At 42.1% G+C, this 25,675-nt stretch overlaps 1 protein-coding gene across 1 annotated transcript; it reads right to left on the bottom strand.

Annotated features, from left to right (window-relative positions):
* Nucleotides 1-674: 674 nt before the first annotated feature.
* SOX4 (SRY-box transcription factor 4) lies at nt 675-5,008 on the bottom strand. Its single transcript, XM_032223212.1, has one exon. It carries the CDS (start codon nt 4,124-4,126, stop codon nt 2,840-2,842), a length of 1,287 nt encoding a protein of 428 aa, XP_032079103.1. The 5' UTR covers nt 4,127-5,008; the 3' UTR covers nt 675-2,839.
* Nucleotides 5,009-25,675: the final 20,667 nt, after the last annotated feature.

Below are 25,675 nucleotides of genomic sequence, written 5' to 3'. Positions count from 1 at the left end.
GTACCCCAATCAAGGATGTTAAGTCAGGAATTCACATTGCAAGGTCACATTGATAGGACAAAATGGTTATAGGGCTTTTTAAAGCACATTCCCTTCTAATGGTCTTCTCTTGAGCACAAGCCCATCTCCCATTCTAGTCTTTTGGCCTTTCACTGAAAATGCTATTAACATTTCCTTAATACATGCCTATTCCTAGAAAGCATGCAAGCATAGAACACATCCAAAGATGCACAGCGATGAAGCTTCAGTGGGAGGGGAGGGGGCAAAGGACACATTTCTGTATTAACAGCATATACAAGACCCATCACTGTAAAATGTTTTCATTTCACAGGGCAAAAAATACACAGCCAGAAAGTCTAAAATAATGACAATAGGAGCAGGGTTTTAGGGTTCAGTTCCAGCTGATTTTATTTCCTTTGGGGAAAAGGTTATTTACAGAAAGAATATTGACAATCTGACAGGCAGTGAACTTGGCTTTTATTAGCCAGCTTTCCCCTCCCCTCCCCTCCCCACCCAACATTGTTATTATGGGCAGATCCTTAGACAAAGATATTCCACACAGCATATTGCACAGGATGGATGACCAAAAAATTAAAAAGGAAACCAGATTTAAAAACCCTTAACGGAACCTCTCCATTAGGCAGATGTCCTCATGCCTGTCATGTTATATTAACATACATAAACACACAATCTTTTTTTTTGCTTATTATTATACAGACTTAAATGTACAAAGATGTTTTCACTTTTTCTCATCTTAAACACAACAGCTATAAACCTGAATACATATGCTATCATCATGCCATAAGAGACTAAAACAATTATACTCAGCGACAAGTATAAGGATTAAATAGTCAAATACAAGAATGAAAAATGCAAGTACATAAGTGTTGCGAACTCAAATCGGCATTTAGATAGGTCCAGTGATTTAAATGGCATGGTTTTCATTTACTTTTGTTTTTGCTTACAAAAAGTGCAAAAAGATGTGGTTTTGAAGTTAAAGCTACAGGATCCCTTTTTCCTGAAAAATATTGTTTTCTCTGTACAATGTAACGTTTATTTTGAGGGAGGATTTGTTAGAAATTAGCCCTACAGTGGATTAGAGTTCAGTCCCTCTCTCAACTCACAAGTAGAGTTGAATGGTAGATAGAAGAGATACTGTCTCTTTAAGAAGCCTGCAGATTGGAGTGTAAACATGATGAAAAGTAGGGACTGATTTTTGAGTGAGAGAGATTAACCAGCAGCCCTATTTATAATCAGGAAATCCAAAACAGCAATTTACACCCCTTATATATTTTTTACAAAAATACACTGAGAAAATAATCAAACGTTTTCATCTTCTCTTCTGTTTTTAAAAGTGTCAAAAGTCTACATTTAAATATAAAAATTAAAAGTTAAAACTCTAGCCCTTCAGTGAAGGTGACATAAAAATGGTGTGGGTAACAAACAGAACTACCAAAAAAGGACAAAGGAATACGAGTAAAAACATTTGGCCAGTATAAATACTTCACTTATAAAATGGCATCCAATTCCATTTATTTAAAGGAAAAAAAAAACATTTCAAGAATGAATCCTGGTGTGAAAAAAGTCTTCATTTACAGCTACAGAGGAACACACACGCGCACACACACACACATACACACTGAGGAAAAATTTGGTCCTGTGTTCATTTTGAAGTCCAGCACAGATTTGAGTTGCGTTTGAATCCTTTAAAGAGTTAAGAGTGAAAAAAAGCTGGTGATAATTTTTGAAGGAATCAAACATAGCGCCATCTATCTGCTTTTTTATATTATTCTAACACTATTCTTTTTAAACTGTTCAACAGTCTTACAAAAAAAACTCCAAAAGATAGGATAACATGCTATATTAAAACCCACCAGAGAAATAATCCAACACCATCACGATTCTGAGTAAGAAAAACACATTTTTTTTTGCAAGAAAAGAGCAATCGCCCTCAATTTCCCCTGTACCACATTATTAGACAGTTGGCATGTTCTATAACTGTCTCCGTTTACAAAACAAAAGTTATGCGTTGCTGAAATTCCACATATGATTTCTATGGACATAAGGTAATGCGTGGCAAAGAAAATCACAGCCACCTTCTCCCACATACGTGCAAATCCTTTTCCGTTTTATTATTGTTTTCAGCCAAATTTCCAGTTCGTTTTCAAATGCTCCTTTCTCGCCTTTTCATCCCATTTAAGATTCAGTCCAGTTCCCAGGGCCATTTCCCTTTTGGTGTATAAAGAGAACCTTCCCAAAAAATGCAAATTGACTGCAGCTCTGCACATTTGTTTTGAAGCACCCGAGCTTTCGCTCCTAACCCAAAGACACAACCTAATACACATAGCAGAATCTACCTTCCTCCCTTCTCTCCCTCCCTCCAATCCAACAAGCAAAGATGTGCACGAATTCCACACACCCCCCCCCCCGCTTGTAGTTGTCGTTCCTGTTTAAGCCACTAGATTCTCACCAGAGTCTGAAACGTGCTTCTCATTCTTCGGCTGCAAAAGGAGGATGAAACGTGAACGAAGAAAAAGGGGGTGGGGATCGATTTTTAGTCCGGTGTTATTTCTGCGGTAGCTTTCTCGGTGGAGAGCGCGTTGGTCTCTTTTGCAGCGTTAGCGAAGTAAGAACCACGCGCGCACACACCCCCTCAAGTCAGTTTCGGTAACGGGGGGCGGGGGACCATCCTCAACCGTGGGTGAAATGCTCGCTCTCCAGTTTTGCAGCGCGCCTGGGGGTTGAACGCCATGTCCGCGTCTCTCTCTCCTTCCTCCCCGCCACCCCCCAAGCGCGCCGTTTGCTCTCCTCTTAATCCTTCGGTCCCCCCCCCGCCAACTCAGTACGTAAATACCAAGTTGGAAATGCTGGATTCGAGCCAGTCTCCCGAGATCATCTCACTTACCTCCGGGGTACAATAGTCTGGGAATTCAAAGTGAGAGCCCGAGCCAGGCTCCAAGTTAAAATCCAGATCCCTGTCGAGGACCGAGGAGCTCAAACTCCCCAGGGCCATGCTGTCGAAGCCCGGGCTGGGGTTGAGGTCCAACAGGTCGTCTTCGAACTCGTCGTCCGAGGAGGAGGAAGCGCAGGAGGCGGAGGAGGAGGAAGCCGACGAAGAGTGCGAGGTCGAAGGCGTCGGCGACGGCGCCCGCAGGCTGGTGTAGCTTCGGTGGTCCGACGGGGAGCAGTCGCCCACGGGGGAAGAGGAGGGCTCGCCCCCGTCCTGCCGGCCGCCCACGGCCGCTACTTCGTCGTAGAGGCTCAGCGGGTCGCTGGCTTCTGTGGAAGTGCTGAGGGTCGGGCTGGCCGGAACGGCGCCGCCGGGCGACGAGTGGGAGAAGAGGTAGAGCCGCTTGGCCTTCTTCTCGGGGAGATGTCGGCTGCTGTGGCTGCTGCTGCTGCTGCAGGGCGAGGAGGAGCCCGGCGAGACGGCGCGGGATTTGTAGAGAGAATGGTGCTCCGGGGGCAGGAGGGCAGCCGGCTGCTCCGATGGAAAAGAGGACGGAGCTTTCGTGCCGCCGCCGCCGCCTCCTCCACTCGGGCTGAGTTTGGGATGCGGCTTGCCGGCGCCACTGGGAGAGAGTTTGGCGGCGCTGCCCTTTTTCTGGGCAAGCTTGGAAGAGTTGGAAACAGCAGCGGAGGCGGCTGCTCCCTGATTGCCGCCGCCGCCACTCCCTCCACCCCCGCTCTTCTCACCCGGCTTCCCAGAGTTCGTGCCCGATTTCACCTTCTTCCTTGGTCGGTACTTATAGTCGGGGTAGTCCGCCATGTGCTTGAGGCGCAGCCGCTCCGCCTCCCGGATGAACGGGATCTTGTCGCTGTCCTTGAGCAGCTTCCACCGCTTGCCCAGGCGCTTGGAGATCTCCGCGTTGTGCATGTCCGGGGACTGCTCCATGATCTTCCTCCGCTCGATCTGAGACCACACCATGAAGGCGTTCATGGGCCGCTTGATGTGCCCGCTGGGCGTCTTGCACCAGCTCGGATCGTCCGCTTTGCCCCCCGTCGAAGCGGTCGAGCCCGGAGTGGGAGAAGAAGCGATGCCCAGCTCGATGCCGGCCCCGGAGTCCGAGCTCTCGCCGGCCAGGAGGGCTTCCGTGTTCTCCGCGTTGTTCGTCTGTTGCACCATTTCGGGGGGTCGGCGCGCGCCGCAGCGGCTGCGGGGAAGTCGGTGGGGCTCAGCTTGGCCACCCGCTTGAAACAAGACCCTCAACTTTGCCGGTCAGTCGGAGCCCTCCAAGCCCCCTTTGGCCAGCGCTTCGTCAGTCCCCCGTTACTTAAGGCACGACTCCCTCCGGGAAGTAGTTGTAGCTCCACACCGCGTTTGCCTCTTCCAACACTTGCGCACGCCTCTCGCCGCAACTTTGCACCGCGAGTTTAAGAGCAGACTCCCGGCTCTAAGTGGAAAGAGTGCCTTTCTTTTTTTTAAAAGCAAATAAAAAACAAAACAGCCGCCAATCCCAGTTCTCTCTCTCTCTCTCTCTCTTTTCCACCTCTTCCCCCACCCTGGCGTTCACAAGTGGGTGGTTTTTTCCCCCGTCTTTCACTCTCTCCTAATACTGTACTCGAGGTGTCTCGGCAGAAGCAGCACGCCCACTACTAAAAAAAATCTTGAAGATAGACACACAAAAACCCACTAAAAAAATGAAAATGCCCACGTCGGCAAGCGAAACCGGTAATAACGATTAAAAAAAATTTCTTCGTCCAAAGAACTCGTAATTAGAGGGCTCAAGAGTTTTTTCTATGGTTATTCAGCGGCTGCCAGGGAGTTAGCTGGGGGTAAAAAGCCCCGCTCGTGCAACCGAGTAGCATTAATAACCGGGTGTCTTCCCAATAGGAAAAGCAGTGACTGGTGCAGCAAATGCATAGAGTCCCGTCTTGCTCGCCTGTAGATGCACAGCCCCCCCCAAAAGGAAAGAGACATGTACAAACCGGGATTACAGACTTGGCTTCTTCCCCCCCGCCCCACTACACACACTTTCTCTTGCTGCAAGCTTAGAGCGGCGCTCAATTCCGCCTCGTGCGGCTTTATCCTTCCTCAGCTCTTTTCTAAGCCAATCATAGGCTGTATCCAACGCTCCGTCGTGCTAAAACCCCGCCCCTCGGTTCCGATTGGCTTGGAACCCAATAACCGTGTGCAATGAGAAGCTCCAAATCTGACCTCATTCCAATTTACACAAACTTTTTAAAAGGGCCAGAAGTGCAACTGAGATTTCTCCCCCCCCCCCCCGACATCACCACATATAGACTCCCTATTTTTTTTACGTTTGCGTTTCTCCTGCTTCCCTGCGTGTGCGCCTGCGTGTGTATTTGTGGGGGTGCGCGCCCGCGCGCGTACGGGCGCGCGAAAGAGAGAGAGGCAGCATGCTTAGATGGACCCAGTATGAGAGCGACTGAGCGTGTAAAGAGCGCGCAGCTGCGCGCCTGTGCGAAACTCTCCTCCAGAAAGGGGTGGGGAAGAGACATCTCTGGCCGCTATGTTAGAGGGGGGATGGGATGGAGGAAGGAGGCGTTCCGTGCCGGGAGCTTCAGCATCTGCCTAGAAATCAAAGTGACTGCTTGCCTTACCTCGCCAAGGAAATAAAAAAAAATGACACGTGCTTTTGTTTAATCTCCTTATTCTGAGACTTGATAAGGAAACGGACCATCCGCTGCCAATACAATTAGTACCTTCACCCTGCTGCGCATTATTTCTTACACACACACACCCCCTTGGAGATCCATGTAAGCAGGGCTTGTTTTTTCCAATTAAAAAGATTTTGGCTCGGGGTATATCTAATTAAATCTACAAGTCAGTATTTACAGTGTATACAAAATACCTCTACCTGCTTCTTTGCAGTACGTTCTTCATATGCAGCAGCTTCGTCCTACTTCCTCCTGGTAAATGCCTGATAAATGTTGTCAATCAGCTGAAGCTCTTAAAGCCACCCACCCCCACCCCCACCCCCCAGAAGGGCTAGATGGATTGGATTGTGCAAGGGGCAGTCTTGTGTTTCACGAATTACAGTATGGAGAGCAGTCCTTTCTCCTGTCACTTTTGCTCCCTCCCCCATCGTCATCTTGGGGAAAGGCAAAAAAAAAAAAAAAACCTGGGGAAAGGTCTGATCCAGCAGACTTGTAACAAGACAGGGCAAATAATGCAGTTAGTATCATATATTTCCCTGCGTTTCTCACTGCTGTTCAAGTATGCTGCATCTTAACATTACACTTCCCTTGTACATTCCCTGATCTACATCAATTCCACGCGAATCAAACTGGCTTAGCAGTACCCATTAAATCAATGTGTGTGATGAATTACGTGCTGAAAGACGGTTATCCCTTTCACATATTAGTAATGACAGCGACTGACAGTGGTCCTTGAAGACTTTTTAACCTCAAAAATGACAAGATGAAATTGATCCTTCAACACCTGTACGTAGGTGTGTATCTAAAGTACAAACCCTTTACAATAAAGGTTGGTTGATGCTTAGTAAAAGATGCATGTAACGTATTACCATTTATTTATCATATACACTGTGTATGGCCAACCAGCACAAACCAAAATGACTCTGAGTGGCATCGTGGTCAAAAGTCACCCAGAGTCATCTTTTGATCACAATTGTTCATTCTTCAGATCTATATAAATCTGAAGAATGAAAAATAGTGATCAAAAGACTACCAGAGACAGAATCTGGCAACCATAACTCTAGCGGTTCACCGACAAAAGGGCACCCAACAAAAGCGCGCCCAACAAAACCGCAAGTTCTAAACCGCGCCGACGAATGAGCGCTGAAACGCGCCAACAACAGCGCGCCGACAGAAGCACGCTCTAAACCTAACCCTAACCCTTACCTTAACTTAAATCGCGCTGTTGTCGGCGCGCTGTTGTCGGCGCGCTGTTGTCAGCGCGCTGATGACGTCACATTTTTTGCGTCACGGTTTTGTCGGCACGCTTTTGTCATGCGCGCATTTGTCGGGCCACGAACTCTAGCTAAACTAAACCTATGAATGTAAGGCATTAAAGTTGCCTTAGCAAGTCTAATATTAGATAAATAAACTGAAAGAGTAGACTAGGATATCTGACAGAGGAAAACCTGTCCCTCTCTTTATAGTGGTTTGATCCTCTATAGTCAGAACCTACCTGAATCAGGTGGCATCACAGCAGCTGAAAGTTAGGTTTGCTTGTCCAAACGCTTCCAATTGCTGGACTGATGAAAAATCTCCCTCTCTCTTTCTTCTCATCCTAAGTAAAGTATTTATAATGAGAAACAGAAAAGGCAATAAATTCTGCTTTTTCCATATTTTTGCTCCACTAGTGAGTCATCCTTGGACCTATTCTACTTTGGGACTACTTTATTATAAAACCATTATAGATATGTTGTAAGTAATGACTGGACAGCCCACCTAAAGTTAGTATAGGCTGCCAATCAGTGGTGGTATTCAGCAGGTTCTGACCAGTTCTGGAGAACTGGTAGCAGAAATTTTGAGTAGTTCAGAGAACCAGTAAATACCACTTCTGACTGGCCCCACCTCATCTATTCTCTGCCTCCTAAATCCCAGCTGCTCAGGAGGGAATGGGGATTTTGCAGTAACCTACCCCTGGAGTGGGGAGGGAATGGAGATTTTACAGTATCCTTCCCTGCCACACACACCAAGCCATGCCCACAGAACCGGTAGTAAAAAGAAATTGAATCCCACCACTGCTGCCAATAATGTTAACTTCACACTGTTAATAAGGATTCCAACTCACTACTTATGCCAGTTTAATCAAATATATTAAACTATGGAGCCAGAATATTGAGAAGGCAGAAACTACTCACAAGTCACACACCAGGCAGAAAATAATTTACAGAAATGTTTATTTTTCATTTTACCAAACATTTTTTCCTGAAACAAATGATATAAAACAGCAATACATTGTCTGGAGGGGGGCATTGTAAGGGACTGACAGCACCTGATAGTGGTATCACATGTCTCAAAACTCCTTTCTTAACCCCCCCCCCCAAAAGAGACCTACTGACTATCAATAGAAATAATTATGAACTGGATGTACAGAGATCTTACTTAATAGAAGACTATTGCCTATATTCTGCTCCTAATCATCTGCACCTAAGAAATTAATGTATGTTAAATAGAATTGTTAGTGTCTTACAAAACTAATTTGAGCTATCTGTTCAGTCTCATAAAAGTAATCATATTTTTATAAAATTATAATAAAGCAAAAGGATTATAATCAAGGGAATCCCAGGCTGTACCCACATTCGAAGACCTTAATCATGCAATCAGTAAAAATTGTATTCAAATATTAAATTTGTATTAAAGTCATTGAATCAATCTCCAATCAAGTCATTTGTTTATGAGAATAAACAGATAAAGTGCTACTAATTCAGGATTGGTTCAGGTTAGCCAGCCTTAAATATAATGTCATATATTAAAGGCTATTGAGCTCTTAACTTGTTGTACAATATGATATATGAAATAAGTTTGTAGTTGGAATAAACCACTCTTTAATTTAAAAAGAATATTAAAAACAATTAAAAATGCACTATTAATTACATTTAGACTGGATATTTTCCTAAATATGTCTGTCAAGTTTCCTGCATATGATTTAAAAACGTTATAATGCATGCATACAATATCAACTGAAGTTATCCACTTTCTAAAAAAAGGCTTTCTAAATCTTATTTCTAGATCTAGATAAATCTTCTAACTTTAAGCTCATAAAGCTAAAAGCTATATTGACAGAGTCTGATCACTGTCTCCAATGTACCCATCTGTAGGACAATTATAACAAACATATTCATGCCCTCTTTGTTTTTAGACTGGTTTTAATTTCAATAATTATTTTCTTTCACTGCTACTTTTGTTGTTGCTACTAGATGTGAAATTTCTACCTGATTTTATTGTTTTTAAACTGTTTTAAATGCTGGGGTCTTCAAATGAACTGAAAAGGTGGGATTCAGAGCATCCAACTAGCGTGGGTGTGTCAAAAATGTTCAGATAGAGGTTGCGGCAATGCAATCCACACCCCATCTGATTTGTACATGTGTCAAAACACATGCATGTACAAAGGGGTACGGTTTCAATCAGTTGCCATGACTGGCATTTTTTTTTTTTTACACTTCCCCAGAGATGCCACTTGGAGAGCAAATAAATGTTTTAACATTTAAATCAGGCTGCACAACTTAACAATAGCACTTCAATTTCTTGCTTTTTATTTACAATTTAACTGCACAATTTAACAATAGCACTTCAATTTCTTGCTTTTTATTTACAGAAATAGAATACTGTATACAAAAACATTTGCCTACATTCTATTATAATGTAATCATACAAAAAAGTAAGGTCAAACAAATAAATTCAGACCAAAATGTTTTTGAAGGAAAGTCCACCGGAATTTTCCAGGTAACTATGCTGATTTAAACCAAGGAATCAATTCAATGTCTTATTTGCTTATTTAATACATTTATATGGCTGCCTATCTCCTATGCATGACTCTGTGCAGTTAACATGTATGCTGACACCCCACTCCTTCTCCTTCCTATGCAGTGTCCCTAGAGTTCCAAATCTCCTCTAGGGTCTCTGAAGCTCCATAGCAGATGGGAAGATGGGTAGGCATTTCCCCCACCAGAAGCATTGATTCTGCTCTGGATAAATAGAAATATCCTCAAATATTCCAGTAATGCAAAATGACAGTAATTTTACTGGCACCATTGCTTTCTAAGTACCCAGTCCTAAATCCATTTACATTAAAATCCCATTTGTGTAAATGATATTAATTTCTAAGAAAGTGCATTTAGGAATTCTGCCTAAGTGCTTACTAAGCCCACTGGAATAAAAAGCCTGCAAAGATGCAAATCAACTACTAAATTTCTTATACTACACATACAGCAATAATTTCACTGTGAACACATTCAACACCTAAACACAAGCATATATTTTCTTTATGTACTGCCCCTTTCACAAACATTATTCAATACATGGAAATATAACTGAACATAGTCAATAATAGTAATGAATACATCCTAGTACTCTAACCATATGTTCGTAAGATTTGATTTCAGCCTCATTTTTTTTCTCCAGTCCTGGCTAGTTTATTATTCTAGAAAATTACATTTTGAAGTAGATTGACCCATTGTACTCACCATTAATTGAAGACACTGCTGTGCCGTGGGGTCGTTTACACGTTCGCTAAACTATACACTATGTTTATGCCACAATGATTGGGTTCACATATCATATGTGTACTCTGTATTTTTCTGGAGCCTAAAAGTGTATATCAAATCAAATGAAATCTTTATTTAGCAAAAGCCCAAAATATATATTCATTTAATAAGATTAAAACACAAATTAGGGAAAGAATGTTACTCACAAGTGAACAATGGGAATTAATGCAATCTGAGTTCCGTTGATTTGCAGAATCACCTATTATTACTGCATCTTACCTGAAACATTACAACATAGCAAAGTTACTAGGAAGGGGAATTAAAGGATATAGTAACAGGTAAAAAATTACTCAACACTTTCTTTCCCTTATTGTTCTTCTGCTTCCACAGAACTTATATATCATACTGCTCTTTAATTAAGAAGTAAACTAATAGTTTTTAAATATGTTTGTGTGAATGCATGTTACATTTAGTTCAATGCTTATTTGGAAAGGTTAAGGCAATATCTCACATGAATATCTCACATGAATCAACACACATCTGTTTCATCTGCTGTATAGGATGGATATTTACTAGTAATATTCAGGAGGATGGTTGGGATGATACTTTTGAACACAATCAGCTTTCAGGGATGTTGTAAGAAGGCACAATGTCCAATCTGCCCTAAGTCTTCAGCATATTCATTTATAGCTGCTACAGTTGATCCAAGCATGATAACTGTTGCCAACAAAAGCATTAATATACTATTCTTTGAATGAGCATAACAATCTATGGCCTGTTTTCTATATTGTGCTAAGGCATGGTTTGTTTAGCAATGGTTTAGAAATTAAATAACCACCGGGTTATTAAAAACCCCAACTCCAAGATTCACCTATTAGACTTAGCCAAACCAAATAAACTACGTGGTGATTTACTATAAGAACTCAGCCAGAGAATTATCATACACACCACTTTATGAATTTACACTGCTGGGTAAGCATATATTATTCTATATAAGTGTAAGCTATAATAACTTAAGCAGCAGCTTTATCTTCATAATGAATGAGACAAGCAGGCTCATCATTCATTTTTATCCACCGTCTATTGGAGAAAACATAATTTTCAAGGGGTAACTAAGAGTGTGGCTGTTGTAGGAAGGATAAGTGGTGAAAGCCTTCTAAAAAATACAGAGGGGTACTGCTCTAAGGTTTTCAAATTACACTGATGGGTTTTTTCCCAACCTGGATAGTCTTAATCTTTGGAAGTCTGTATGTCGCCAGTGTATTTGTTTGTGCTGGTCTTTCAGATCAGATTCTAACCTGAAAAGGGATAAAACTCTTCACTCTTTTCAGTTACTTTGTACAGATAAACTCAACGTATCATCTGCATATAAACACAATTTATAGTGCAACGTGGATAGAGCTTCTAAACTGAAGACAATTTTGTCTTACAATTTAACAGCTCTATCTACCCACAACACACCATAAATTGCAATATATTTACAATCAGTTCTTCCAAGTCATAAATTTAGGTTGCAAATAGAAACATTTTGAATAGTGCAGAAGGAAAGATAGATTTTAAGCTACTCATTAAGGTCTTTTTTGTGTAATCTAAATTAACAATTATTGTTTATAGTTTAGGGGGGGAACCAGGGTAAGTGGGCTCAGTAACTTAGTGATTAAATCTATCAGTAGCGATGCTGTGAAATAGTATCTTGCAATCTAAAAGAATGGGAATTTGTGGTTTCAGTTCTGAAATACAGCTCCTGTATTCATTGATAGTTTGCAGCAATCAATTTACTGAAGTCCCCTGTTCACAGTTGAATGTTTTTTCACTATTTATTACACTGCTTGGCCATTATGTCATGAAAAACAGATCACTAGGTGGCAGTACAAAGCCTCCTCTGTAAAGAGTTAAGTTATGGAAAAAATTTGGACACAATTAACACAAGGTATTTTTTTCCAGGAGTTATTGAACAGAATACAGCTGCATGTTTCCGACATGCAAACGTTTTTTTTAGAAACACTTTCTTAAGGGAAAATATTCTAGGCATATGCAGATGTTTATTTCATGTATTTGTCTAGATTGGGAAATGTAAATAATTCACTTCATTTTCTGCAAAGCCGTACCACTTATCAATTATGATAGAACATAAGATGATGTAAAAGGTTCAAATTGTTCAGGGCCTGCCTTCAATCTGCTTCTTGATACCAAGATCCAATGGCTCCCGACTCTAGGACTGGCCCATGTTCCTCCCCAACCTCCTCACTGTCCGAATCTGCTGCCAGCTATGCTGGAGGGCCACAACAGACCCCTAGCAATTGCCTGTAGAAGTCCCTGCAGTTTTCTTGGCAAGATTTTAGAAGTAGTTTGCCACAGCCTGTTTCCTAGGGTTGAAAGCAAGTGACTGGCACAAGGCGGGACTAGAACTCATTCTCCCTGATTTCTAGCCTGGTCCCTTAACTACTAGATCAAACTGGCTCTCTAAAGGGTTGGAATTCCATCGAAATTCTAGTTTCAATAGAGGAAATAGCTTCATCCATGCCATAAAGCAGCTCATTTGCGTTTATCACATTATATGAACTTGAATATGATTTGTAAACAATGGATTAAGAATTAATATGTTGTATCAATCCAATTTATTGTGATTTATTGAATAACCCACGGTAAAGCAAACCACAGCTTGCTAGTTATACTTGCTTGGAAATCCCAATGGCTGCATATGCAGGTCATGGAAAGAACCACTTGTAAGTTAAGGTGGTAATGGGATAGGGAGGATTGTAGAAAAGTGGGAAGGGACATTATTAATCTGCCTCCTGATAAATGGGTGCTGGATAAAGTCTCCCAGCCTCTATGGCACACATTTTAAGGACGATTGTAATTTTAGATTTCACTGCTCTAAGGCTGAGTAACCTGACAAGGGTGAGGCATAGACCGCTCCTTCATTAGAAATATTTCCCCCTGTACAATATTTTATCTTTGCTTTATTTGTAAAGATGCCCACTCTCTCAGTAATACCAGACAGCTTTTAAAGGAAAAATTAAAGCAACAGAAATACAATTAAAACAAATCTTTAATCTCTCTCAGCCCAACCACTTCACAGGGTTGTTGTTCCGAGGAAAACAGGAGGAGGGATGTATAATACATATGTTCATCACCTTGAGTTGTTTATAAAAATAATAAAGGTGGAACATAAATAAATAAAATGTTAAAATAATAATTCATTACCTGAAAATGATTAAAAACAATTGCAACAACTGAGAACATTCAAATGCCTAGACAAACAAGTATTTTTAGCTCTTAGCTAAACAACAATGTACAGTTTTATACATTATTGTGAACATTGGTGAACTTGACAACCATTTAAATTCCACATAGAGGGTACTTGAGAGGCACCACATATCATCTATATTGCTGTATGATGGACCCACTGTAATTTTTCTTTAAAAATTACCTTACACTAAGTGGGAATGTTACATTAATCTAACTTGTACATTGCTTTATTATTTTAGTTCCATATTTTTCAACCTTCGCAAGTTAAAAGATTCTTGTACTTCAGCTCCCAGAATTCCCCGGCCCGCAGGCAATTCACACATCTTCAAGTTACGAAGGTAACTCATGCTTTAGTGCATGAGTCACAAAAACTAAGCCTCTTTTCTCCAAATAGTGATTGAAGGAAAGGCTATATAAACAGCTTTCTGAGCCACTGATGTTACATGGTTATCAAACAATAATGCTACATCCAAGAGTATTCCCAAACAACCTTATAGAGTGCAACCTCACCTCAAAGCAGAATGCAACTAAAAGAAATTGTCATTTGTTTATAGGAAGTTTTAACAAATACATGTTTTGTTGGACGGTTGTCCCTAAAACCATCTAACTTTGGTTTCTTCTGTGTGCCTTGTGTTGATTGGCCCTAAAACTGCAAATTTCTTTTGCAGCTTTGATCATATTTGTTCTCACATGTAGGATCTCTTAACACAGTTCAAAAAATTCAGAGAAGACCATTTTCCTCATTACTCATCCCAAATAGAAACTCCATTATCTGAACTGCTTTTATTCACTGTCTGGGCTCACGCTGTCTGGGTTAAAATGTGGTTAGTTCATTGATCAGAGTATCATATTATAAACCATTCAAAAGGCTGTTATAATTTCAGGGCTGTTTCATACATTATTTGGGGGGGGGGGGGAGATGATTTACCTACTAATCAGGTTTGGCTGCATAAGCCCAGTCTATGTAACTGGTGTAATTAAGTAACTTCTGTTATTTGGATTATCCCTTAACTGAAAAGACATTGATAACTGACTGTCTTATCCGTGTATGACTTGGATTGTTTGATGGACTCTGATACCTCTATTTCCACGAAAGTAAAAGCCTATTCAAACTGCAGTGTATGCTGGTTTGGGTGTTCTCCAACACAACTCTCACAACGCTTCGCTGAACGTACTCGCTCTCCCAACGAGGAGCTTACCTAACACTGGTTATGGGCCCAGAGTGTACCAGACATAGCTAAAGGAGAGTTGGTGTTGATACGCAATACCATAGACAGACAGCTGTTTATTTAGTGATTGTTACTATCCTGGAGAAGATGGTGAGCGACCCATCAACAAGTCTATCGATGATAACCCGGTTGGATGGAACAAACTATGTTTCCTGGTCTATGAAATGCAGTCTACTCCTGCGTAGGGAAGGTTTATAGAATGCTGTACAGAATCCACCGGATGTAACTGCTTGGAATCCAGCTAACGAGGATGTTGCCAAGAAGATAACAGATTTTCAGTGATGCAACGAATGGGTGTTGTGTATAATTGATCTAACACTGAATGACCAACAATTAGTACACATTCGTAGAGAAGATTCTGCTGCAAGATGTTGGGAGAATTTGAAGAGAATTTATGTACGTGACACTGTAGGTGCACACCTAGATCTCACACGCAAACTGTTTAGGGCACGTCTTCTGAAAGGTGGAGATATGTTAGCTCATTTAACCTTTATGAAAGGGGTTTTCCAGGGGCTACATGAAATAGAATTAATCCTTTCTGAGCTACATCAAGTTTATATCATACTCTCCACACTGGATGAGAGTTATGATGTTTTTGTATCTTCTCTTGAAGTCCTAACCCGAAATGAACTTACATTGACTGACATTACTGCACGATTGTTGGAAGAGTCAAGGAGAAAGATGGAGAACTGAGAGAGAAACCACCACAACATGTGGAGTCACATTCTACTGCCTATACTGTTCAAAAATGTTTCTTGTGGGGCTAGGAGACATATAGCTAGGTTCTGTAAAAAGGCAAGACAACAGAATGCCAAAAGAGCTAGAAAGAATGTTAATCTCAATTTAGCTATGTCTACTTTGGCTATGTCTAGCAATGCACCAGTAAACCATGATTTGTGGGTTGTTGATAGTGGAGCATCACAGTGCATTGCTAGAGATAGAAAAAGGTTTGTATGTTTGGTGAATGGATGGAAGATGAAGGAGGCTGAAGGTACTGCATATTGTTCATTTGTAAATGAGCGTTTCTCCATGTTATATGTACCTAAACTGAAATTTAATTTATCATCAGTAAGGGCTCTAGTTAATATTGGCTATGTAGTAACCTTTAGGGGAGATAACTGTATAATTGAAAAAGAAGGTTGATTGATTGATTGATTACATTTATATGCCGCCCTTTTCCCCGAAGGGGACTCAGGGCGGCTCACAATTCAATCAGGGAAGGAGGTACAGACAGGGGGATAAAAAAGACGAGACATAACAATACAAAATTTAAAAACACACAACAACCATACCACTCGAGAAGGGGGGCAAAAACTCTTCAGCCCCAGGCCTGCCGGGGCTGCCAAATTAACAAATGGTTTATATGTTATATCTGATGCCCAAATAGCTAACTCAGTTTATGATAATGTGAATCCACATGACAAATGTATACATTTACTACATAGACACATGGGGCACATTAATTTCAAGATGCTGCAACAAACTGTTAAATTGTCAGGAGGAGTAAAGCTAAAACAATGCAGTAAATGTTTAAACTGCAATGTTTGCAATCAGGAGAAGAGCAAAGTTACTCCTGCAAACAGACTGAATGGTTTTAAAACAAAGGAACCTCTGAAAGTTGTTTTTTGCTGATATAATAGGACCTAAGAAACCCAGTTTGGGAGGTGCCTGTTATGTTTTGAGTATCATGGATCATTATTCCCGATACGGTTTCTGTTACTTGATGAAAAACAAAACAGAAATTTTTCAGCATTTCTTTAATTGGCTGAGGTTTGCGGAGAGAAAGATGAAAGCCAAGGTTATCACTGTGCTTACTGATAATGGGACGGAGTTTACCAACTATAAATTCCAAACTATGTTAAGAACAGCTGGAATCGAGCACAAACGTTCTGCTCCTCATAGGCCACAACATAACTCTTTTGTAGAACAAAGGGGGCAAACATTATAGGCCATGGCTTGAACTATGATAGCTGATTCAGGTTTCCCGAAAACACTGTGGGTTATGAGTTATGAGTTATGAAAATTTATTTATATGCCGCCCTTTTCCCTGGGGGGACTCAGGGCGGCTTACAACTCAAGGGGGGGGGGAAACAAACATTTAACACATAAGAACAATACATAATTAAAAAAGCACAACATTCATACCATTCGGGCGGGTTACAATCTTTAGCCCCAGGCCTGACGGGATAGCCCGATTTTAAGGGCTGTGCGGAAGGTCTGGAGGGTGGTGAGGGTACGAATCTCCACGGGGAGATCGTTCCAAAGGGTCGGAGCTACTACCGAGAAGGCTCTCCTCCGCGTGGTTGCCAGTCGACACTGACCGGCAGATGGAACTCGGAGGGTGGGGTGAAGCTATGATGTGTAGTAACCATGTTTTAAATAATGTGGTGAATACAACAACCGGTGAATTGCCATTCACTAGGTGGCATGGCAGAAAACTAGATCTGAGTTGCCTACATACATTCAGAACCCCAGCATGGGTGCATATACCATCACAAGTGCGACTGAAAGGGCAGCATAGAGCTCGACAGTTATTTTTCGTAGGTTACGAGGCCAACCATAGATCGTTTAGGTTTTGGGAGAAAGGCACAACTAAGGTTCACTGTAGCGCTAGTGCTAAGTTTATAGAACACATGGGGTGGAATAAATTAGAACCAACTGATGATGTAGTTATCGACATCCAGGTAGTCCCTAGTGATAAAATAGTAAAACCAGCAATTAAAGTGCAGGTACAGGAGGAACTAGAAGAACGGGAGTGGGTGAAACAGGAGAGTCCACTGGAGAGCCCTGAGTTGCCTAGACGTTCAACCCGTGTAATACAACTACCTGACAGATATCAAGCTAGTATAGCTTGTCAAGAAGATAAAGTTCCTGCTATGTATCATGAACTATCCATGTATCCTAAGGAGGAGCAGATAGTTTGGAAAACAGCAATGGAAAAGGAACTGAAATCCTCACAAAAGTTAGAGGTGTATGAAAGTGTAAGGTTACCCCCAGGTAAACATGCCATAGGATGTAAATGGATCTACAAGTTTAAAACAAGTGTAGATGGGAATGTTACCCATAAAGCCAGATTGGTAGCACAAGGGTTTGATCAGTCAGCCAATGACTATGATGAGGTATTTGCACCTAGTCTAAAGGCTACATTACATGCATCATTAGTTTGGGCAGCTAGGCATGGATATGTAGTGAATCATTTAGATGTTGAGACGGCATATCTCCATGCACCGTTGCAAAATACTATATATTTAAAGAAGCCTTTAGGGTTAAACACTGATAGTAAAACTGATTGCTGGAAGTTAAGAGTCTTTATGGCTTAAAGCAATTAGGCTATGAATGGAATCAAATGTATAGTGAAAGAGTTAACTAAGATAGTTTTCAAAGTTGGCATGGCTGATCCATATTTGTTTAAGAAAGAAAGTGATGGCGTGATTTCATTGTTGCTATTGTTCATTGATGACATAGCATTAATCACTAAAACTGAGCAAGAAGCTACTGAGATTATTACACTGTTGAAAACGAAGTTCAGTATAAAACATCCTGGTGAGATTAGGCAATATCTTGGATTAAAGATAGATAAAACTAGGGGAGGATACAAAATCTCACAAACGAGAAGATTAACCAGCTACTCAGAACGTTCAGGATGGAACTGTGTAAACCAGCTAAAACTCCAATAGGTCTGGAATTTAGCCACGATGATGCAAAAAGCACTGTGTTTGATAAAGGTATTTATCAATCATTAATTGGTAGTTTATCATATCTGAGTAATTGGTCAAGTCCTGACATAGCCTATAGTGTAAATCAATTAGTCAGGTTTAATCCTGAACTGACTGAAAGGCACTGGCAAGCTGCTAAGAGGATATTAAGATATCTTAAGCAAACGATGCATCATGCATTGTATTTAGAACCTAGAGATGATCTGAGCTTGACTGCATATGCTGATGCAAGTTTTGCTACAGATGTGTCTACCAGGAAATCAATATCAGGGTTTGTTGTATTCCTGGGAAAGGCACTAATTGGATGGCAGTCTATTAGACAAAAACATTTAGGTCTATCGCCTATGGAGGCTGAGTTCTCATGTCTGTCATTATTATGTACTGATTTGTTTTATTATAAGCAACTGCTACTTGATATGGGAATTGACATACGAGGGCCTATTGTTGTTTATGAAGACAATCAAGCAGCAATCCAGATGGCATCCAATCTCGCTGTAAAAACTAGGTCAAAACACACTGACTTGAGATATTTAAACGTGAGACAAAGTGTTAGTAGTACACTGGAGTATTGTATGTATGAAGATAACATCACAGTTCATTTTACTAAGGCCCAAGGTAATATAAAGCATAAACGTTGTTGTGAGCAATACGGATTAAGATTGTAAAATCTATATATTGTCCTACCCAAAGGGGAGAATGTTAGGAATATAATTCTAACAGTTGGCTTGGCAATATATAAATCATGTAACAATACTGTACCTGTTTCTTTAAATCATGCTGTAAATGTGATTGGGTGCTGTTTCCTCAATCGGCCATAAGAGGGAGCCAGAATGACTGTTAGTTCTCTCTGTGTTTGTTAGATGCTGGGCTGATCTGATCTGAGTGCCATGAGCTATTGTATGTTTTGCAACTGTTAGCAAACTTTGTGTACCGGACTGATTGTATGATACTGGACTATGTTATTTGGATTATCCCTTAACTGAAAAGACATGACTGACTGTCTTATCCGTGTATGACTTGGACTGTTTGATGGACTCTTGATACCTCTATTTCCACGAAATTAAAAACTGCAGTCTCTCTGTATGCTGGTTTGTGTGTTCTCCAACACAACTCTCACAACACTTCACTGAACATACTCGCTCTCCCAACGGGGAGCTTACCTAACAACTTCCAATAATATCTTAAATATACACCTTAATAGTTTTATATAATAAATGTACAATTTGAAAATATGCAGAAGAGTCAAATCTAATGGAACCACCCATCAGTTTCTGACTTTCTGAGCTCAAATACCCCCAATAAGCAAGTTAAATATTAAACCTGCAGCGCACACCTGTTTTCTGAAAGGACCTAACTTTAATTCACAACTTTATGAATGCAATATATGTGAAGAAGCAATCTCATCCGATAAGAGGAAAGGGGTTGCTATCTTAAGAGTTCACTGCATCCCAGTTTAAAACGGAGTTTGAATCTCAAAATGACCATTTAGGATTGCTACCTTTACAGCTGTCCGAAGTCTCCCTGGTCATGTGGCTGGCATGACTAAAACGCCGAAGGCAACTGAACAAGTTACCTTCCCACCAAAGGTGGTTTCTATTTTTCTACTCGCATTTTTACATGCTTTCAAACTGCTAAATTGGCAGAAGCTGGGACAAGTAACAGGAGCTCACTCCCTTACGTGGTGCTAGGGATTCAAACCGCCTTTCTGATGGACAAGCTCAGCATCTAGCCACGTTCAAGTAAGTAGGAAGGTACCCAGGTTTGAGAATTGTAGCCTAAAAAGAGGTGCAATTCATTACTCTGGAAGCCTTCAACCAGACTGGTGTCAGCCCTGTTCCTGCACCGTGTCAGATGTTTCCCATGGTGGAAATCCCTGTTAGATCTCTGTCGCTTCTGAACTGCCAAGCGGAAAAGGGTAATAATTATACGAAGCCCTCTGCACAGGAAAAGGAGGAAAGGAAGGCCGGGGCCGTCTGCAGCTCCAGCTCGGCAGCTCTGACCCCGCTCACGCCAGGCTCTCCACCTCCCACTTTCCTGTTTTCTCCGCAGGGGGTGGCGGCGAGGTCACCCAAAGCGGCAGCTGCCGGCAGGCCAGGAGCCGCGAAGGCACCTGCCGATGGGGGGGGGGGGTGGGAAGGGGGCTGGCTCCTCGGCGCGAAGGGACGCGGAGGTGGAGCCGACGGCCGAGGAGGGGAGCCCGCGACAGGCGCCCCCACCCCAGAAGAGAGCGCGCTCGGCGGCCGCGCGCTGACCCAGCCTTTGGAAGCCAGCTTCTGCCTGCAAATGGAAAAAGGCCGATTCACCCGGGGCCGCAGCGAGGAAGCGTCAGTCAGTCTCCTCTCCCCGAATCGCAAGAGGCGTCGTCAGGCCGGGCGGCCGGCGCGAAGGAAAGCCGGGGCGGAGGGTTGACTCTCCTGCCGAAGGATTTCGCGAAGCACTTTCTATAAAAGCCCCGCCGACACCACCACCACCCCCCTCCCCCGGCTTCGTCCACTCGTTCTTAGGAGCGCGTCGTCCTGGGGACGGGGATTACTCCCCTAAACCAGGGCTCTCCAACCTTGTCTGGCGGACTTTAGCTCCCAGAATTCCCCAGCCAGCAAAGTTGAAGTCCGCCAGGCTTAAAGTTGCCAAGGTTGGAGACCCCGGCCCTAAACCACCTGCGTGTAGATACTCCGTCCAAACCCCACGAGTGGGCACCCCAGCGAGCAAAAGGCTGCCTGTTTTAGACTGCAATTCTAGGACCAACTTTTTAAGCCGCAGCTGCGCCCGTGGGTGCGTTTCAGGCATGCCATGCAACTCGGGGGTGGTGGTGGGGCGCAATGCCCGTCCCATCTAAGCATTTGGCTCAGCGCTCCCCAGTAAATCGGCGTCGGCTTGCTTTCAACTTGATTTCCAGGGCGGTCCTGCCCGAGTCCAGCGTCGGCAAGAACCTTTCGCCTGCCAAACTCTTTCCCCCGTCACCCTCCTCGGTCTCGAACCCGATTTGGAAGGAAAGAGTAAGGAGGGAGCGCCGCGAAACGCCACGCGACTTGCGGCCGACGGTCGCAAAGGGGAGAAGGGTGTGGTGCGATGCCGCGTCAGAAAGGCAGGGGGCGCTGGCGCTCCCGCTGGACGAGAGCTGCAGAAGCGCGCTCTCCTAGCTGGGTTTGCCGCTTAGCTGGTGAAACTCCCAAGGGTGGCGACTTTTAAGACTTAGCAACATGGCCTCTGTACAAGAAAGCCATGCAGCACATTGACCAGCTCTCCTTTAAAAAAAGATAACAGAAGTGAGGCATGATGGGTGTGGTCCAAGGGTGTGGCACTCAATGGGGTGGGAAGCAGCAGGCCCAAGGCCTGTGGAGACCCAGCTGGGTGGGATGTTAGCCCAAGGAGTTCAGGTGGGTAGGATGGAGTGGGCGGAGGATATATAGGTGAGGGCAGCTGCAATGTCTCTGTAGTCGGTCACGAAGGTGAGAGGATTGCAAATAATTAAATTTTATTCACATGACTAGGTGCTCTGCAGCAGAGGTGGGTTCCTACCAGTTCGCACCTATTCGGTAGAACCGATTCGTCAAATCTACCAAACCAGTTAGAAGAGGTTCCACCAGTGGACCCGGAAAGCAGGCCACACCTACAGAAGAGGTTCCAAAATTTTTTGAAGCCCACCACTGGCAAGGATCTTGTAACTTGACAGCTTTTGCATGCTTCAATGCCAGAGTTTCTGAATAGCTACTTGGACCAACCTAAGTACTAATTCATAATTTCATATCCGGTCACATGGGTGGCAAGCCACTCCCACAAAGGAGGCCACACCCACAGAGTAGGTTCCAACAATTTTTGAAACCCACCACTGCTCTGCAGGGGCTATAACTTTGGGTTGACATTTTAAATGTTAACTGAATAAATTGTCGTAAGTCAAAGACTGCCTGTAGTTGGATGTCACCAGCAGCCAAAGTGAAGCAATCATTGTTACCAATTAAGGAGTTTCACCCCAACCTTTGTAAGCTGCGGAGAGTTGCTCTGAAGTGAGATAGACAGCCAACAAATCTAATAAATAAAATAAAAATAAACCTGATCACTGTTCCATACAATCTAGCAGTGACACCCACTGCATTTGTGCAGCACTACAATCCTGTCCTTTCAAAATCCAGAGAAGGAACCAGATCCATTGATCTAACAAAGCGCAGAACCTAGATATTAACCATTATGGGAGCTGCATCTTGAGACAAAAGTTGAGCCAGACAAACAAAGTGTGGAAAAAAAGATCTTTATCTACTATTCACTAATAACAAACACACCTGTCAAAGTCTTTATTGCATAATATTGAGGGTAAAGTGCTCCTGAAATAAAGATACAAGACTACATATGAAGCTGTCAACTGTCAATTCAGGAAAGTTGCTGCGACTAGAAAAGGGGGGGTGAAGAGATACAATAGTACAGGGGTGTCAAACTCGATTTCATTGAGGGCGGCATCAGGGTGCCAGCTTGATGTCACTCGTGGCCCAAGCACTCTGCCAGCAAAAACAGGCTCCAGAGCTCCATTTTCTGCTGTTTTCACTGACAGAGGGTGGCAGGAGGCCGTTGCAGCAGAAAATGGAGCCTCACAACTGCATGCCGGACACAGACTGGGGGCGGGGGGGCAATATGCTGACTCTGTAAACCGCTTAGAGAGGGCTGAAAGCCCTATGAAGCGGTATATAAGTCTTAACTGCTATTGCCATTGCTATGCAGCCCTCACAACTCCGTTTTCACTGCCAGAGGCACCACGGGCTGGTCCTTTGCTGTTTCTAGGGTGGCTCCACAGATCTGATCTAAGCACCCCATGGGGTGGATCAGGCCCCCAGGCGTTGAGTTTGACACCTCTGCAGTAGTAGGATGATAGTATCTGCAGGTAGGAACGCTCCTTGGTTTATTATCACTTACTTGAAGACTTGTATGGGAAATTAATTAAATTAGGCAGATCAGCAGCTAGAAGTATCCTGGTTACTGCTACTAATCGTAAGATTGGCTCCCAATGTTCCAAGTCATGCTGTGACTTAGCAAAGGACTGGATCCTGTTATTCAAAATGAATGTATAGCTCAACATCCCAGCACATATTTTGTTGGGAAAATTGATATGTAGGGCTACGTTTGCAAGCCTTAAAATGCACGAAAAGGCTCTATAAATAATGTTCTAAGACTATGGCATAAAATGTTTTCAGTTCAATTCGTGAAAATTTAAACAGACACTTGCTATTTGTGAAAATGAACATTATGGGCAGAATCCAACTGACCCAGCAACACAAAACGCAAGGAACCTATTTATATTTCAGTGAAAAAAAGAATTAGCTTGCTAGCAGTATGAGTGAAATTTTCAGGAAAGAAAAGGAAGTCAAGAGGTCTGTCTCCACTGCAACTGAACTTAATTTTTATATATTATTAAAGAGAAATGAAAAACCAATGAAGAAATGAAATATCTATAGCTCAATAAATATTGCAGTGAGTGAGCAGAACCAAACTGGAAACCTAGTTTAATTAAGATGTGGTCACATTTTACTGTGACATTCAAGGTGTTAGTATAAAAATGTTTTGCATGAACTATATGGTGGTATGCAGTCAAAAAGATATAAATAGCTATGTTCTACCTTCCATTACATAATTCAAGGTAGTTTTCATAAACCAAAAGACAAACAATAATGTGATACATAAAATAATTTTATCTATTCTTTTCCACAGCTTTCTAAAATCTGGCTTGGTCCTTTATTTGCTTTTTTATTTTGCTGGCTTCCAGGGCTCTTGCTGGTAGTACTGTAATGCTCTAATTCTTCATCCCTGGGGCCATAGAATTGCAGTCTAAGATTCATTTAGAAATGGACGGAATTGGCTCAAGCCTGTTAGAACAGTTTTCCATTAGAATGAATCAACCACAGAAAAGGGCTTCTGTCTTTTGCCTCTTAACCTAATGGATCTTACTGGCAGGCCCATTAACAAGATGTCTGCAGAAATCTCAAGCAGGTCTCTTTTTTGAGAAAACACCTGTGCCAGGTAGGATAGTAGTGTCTTCCTGTGCTAAGAAAACAAATTCTGTCTTGATCAAAACATTGTTGACCTGGCTAAGTCATGATTTCAGTCACTGTGCCCCATTCTTTATTTTCCCAGTGTTCTTTCTTGTCCTATGAATTGTAAAACTGAAAAAGAAATGAAAAGTTGAAAAAACACATCATCAACTTTTCTGACAAACCACATAAGCTTTTATTATTATTTTATTTACCAGTCAGAAAATACTCAGTTACCACAATATCCACAGTATATCCCAGGAAGAATTTTATAGAAGGCCAGGTGCTGTGTTATCATTTATTCTTTTGCCCGCAGTTGGAATAGCTGGTGTCAGTTAATAGTTTACTTGCTATCAAGTATGTTATTTCCTTTTTTTTTGCTGCTTCCTGAATTAGTTCTAGAACATTGTACTATTGAACAGGCGTGCATGTGCATTAGCAGTTGAATGTATTTGGAAATTAGGCTATTTACGGTTTAGAGATTAACACTTGTACAGTATGTGTAGTGAGCATTATTATTACTATTTTCTTCCGTGTTGAGGAACAGCATAATGTATGGAGTCAAACACTGCCTAAAAGCAGAAAAACAGCTTCATGAACAGTCCTACTCACACCCCTTTTCTCTCTACTTTCAACAGTTTCCCCCAAGTATTTTTCCTACCTATGGCATTCAACGTATGCTCTTGCTTTGAACTCTGCAGGGGAAAAAGCAGCTGCTAAAGGCAATTGGAACAGAAAAGCAGCGTGCAGACAAGCAGTAATTACTGGATTTCTGAGATCGGATTCTTTCCCCAAAGTCTGCTTTAAAAAAAAAGTTTTAGGGATAATATTTACATAACATTTAACATACAGCTTTTGTCCTTGCGAACGGGTTTTAAAATGTGTGTGGGTGTATTCCTTTTACTACCTTAGTCATACAAATCGTGTTCATTTATTTTGTGTTTGGATTTCAGCTACAGGTGAAAACTGGACCATTATTTCATGAGGGAATTTTCATTCATTCCATTCATTTCTTCTTTGTAGTGTACCCTTGAGACCACTGTTTCTACATCTACCATCTTTTGGGCAACATACGTTATGCCTAAAGATTGCCAAGCAGCATTACAATTATTTTTGTAACCAGGCACACCATCATATCAATACCTTTATACATTTATGACATATTAAGAGGCGCACGGTATGTTCAACTCTTGTTTTGCAACACTTGGAAGTATAATTGTGCCTGCGGTTTTGTCTCTATGTGCTTGTATAAACCAAATGAACTTGGCACATGGCCTGTTTTAAATTGGCCTAACAGGGTGAGGCTATTCTGGTTTGGTTTT

This window comes from Thamnophis elegans, chromosome 8 (genome assembly GCF_009769535.1).
Source record: "Thamnophis elegans isolate rThaEle1 chromosome 8, rThaEle1.pri, whole genome shotgun sequence".
NCBI lineage: Eukaryota > Metazoa > Chordata > Lepidosauria > Squamata > Colubridae > Thamnophis > Thamnophis elegans.
This window is presented reverse-complemented; position numbering and strand designations above follow the sequence as displayed.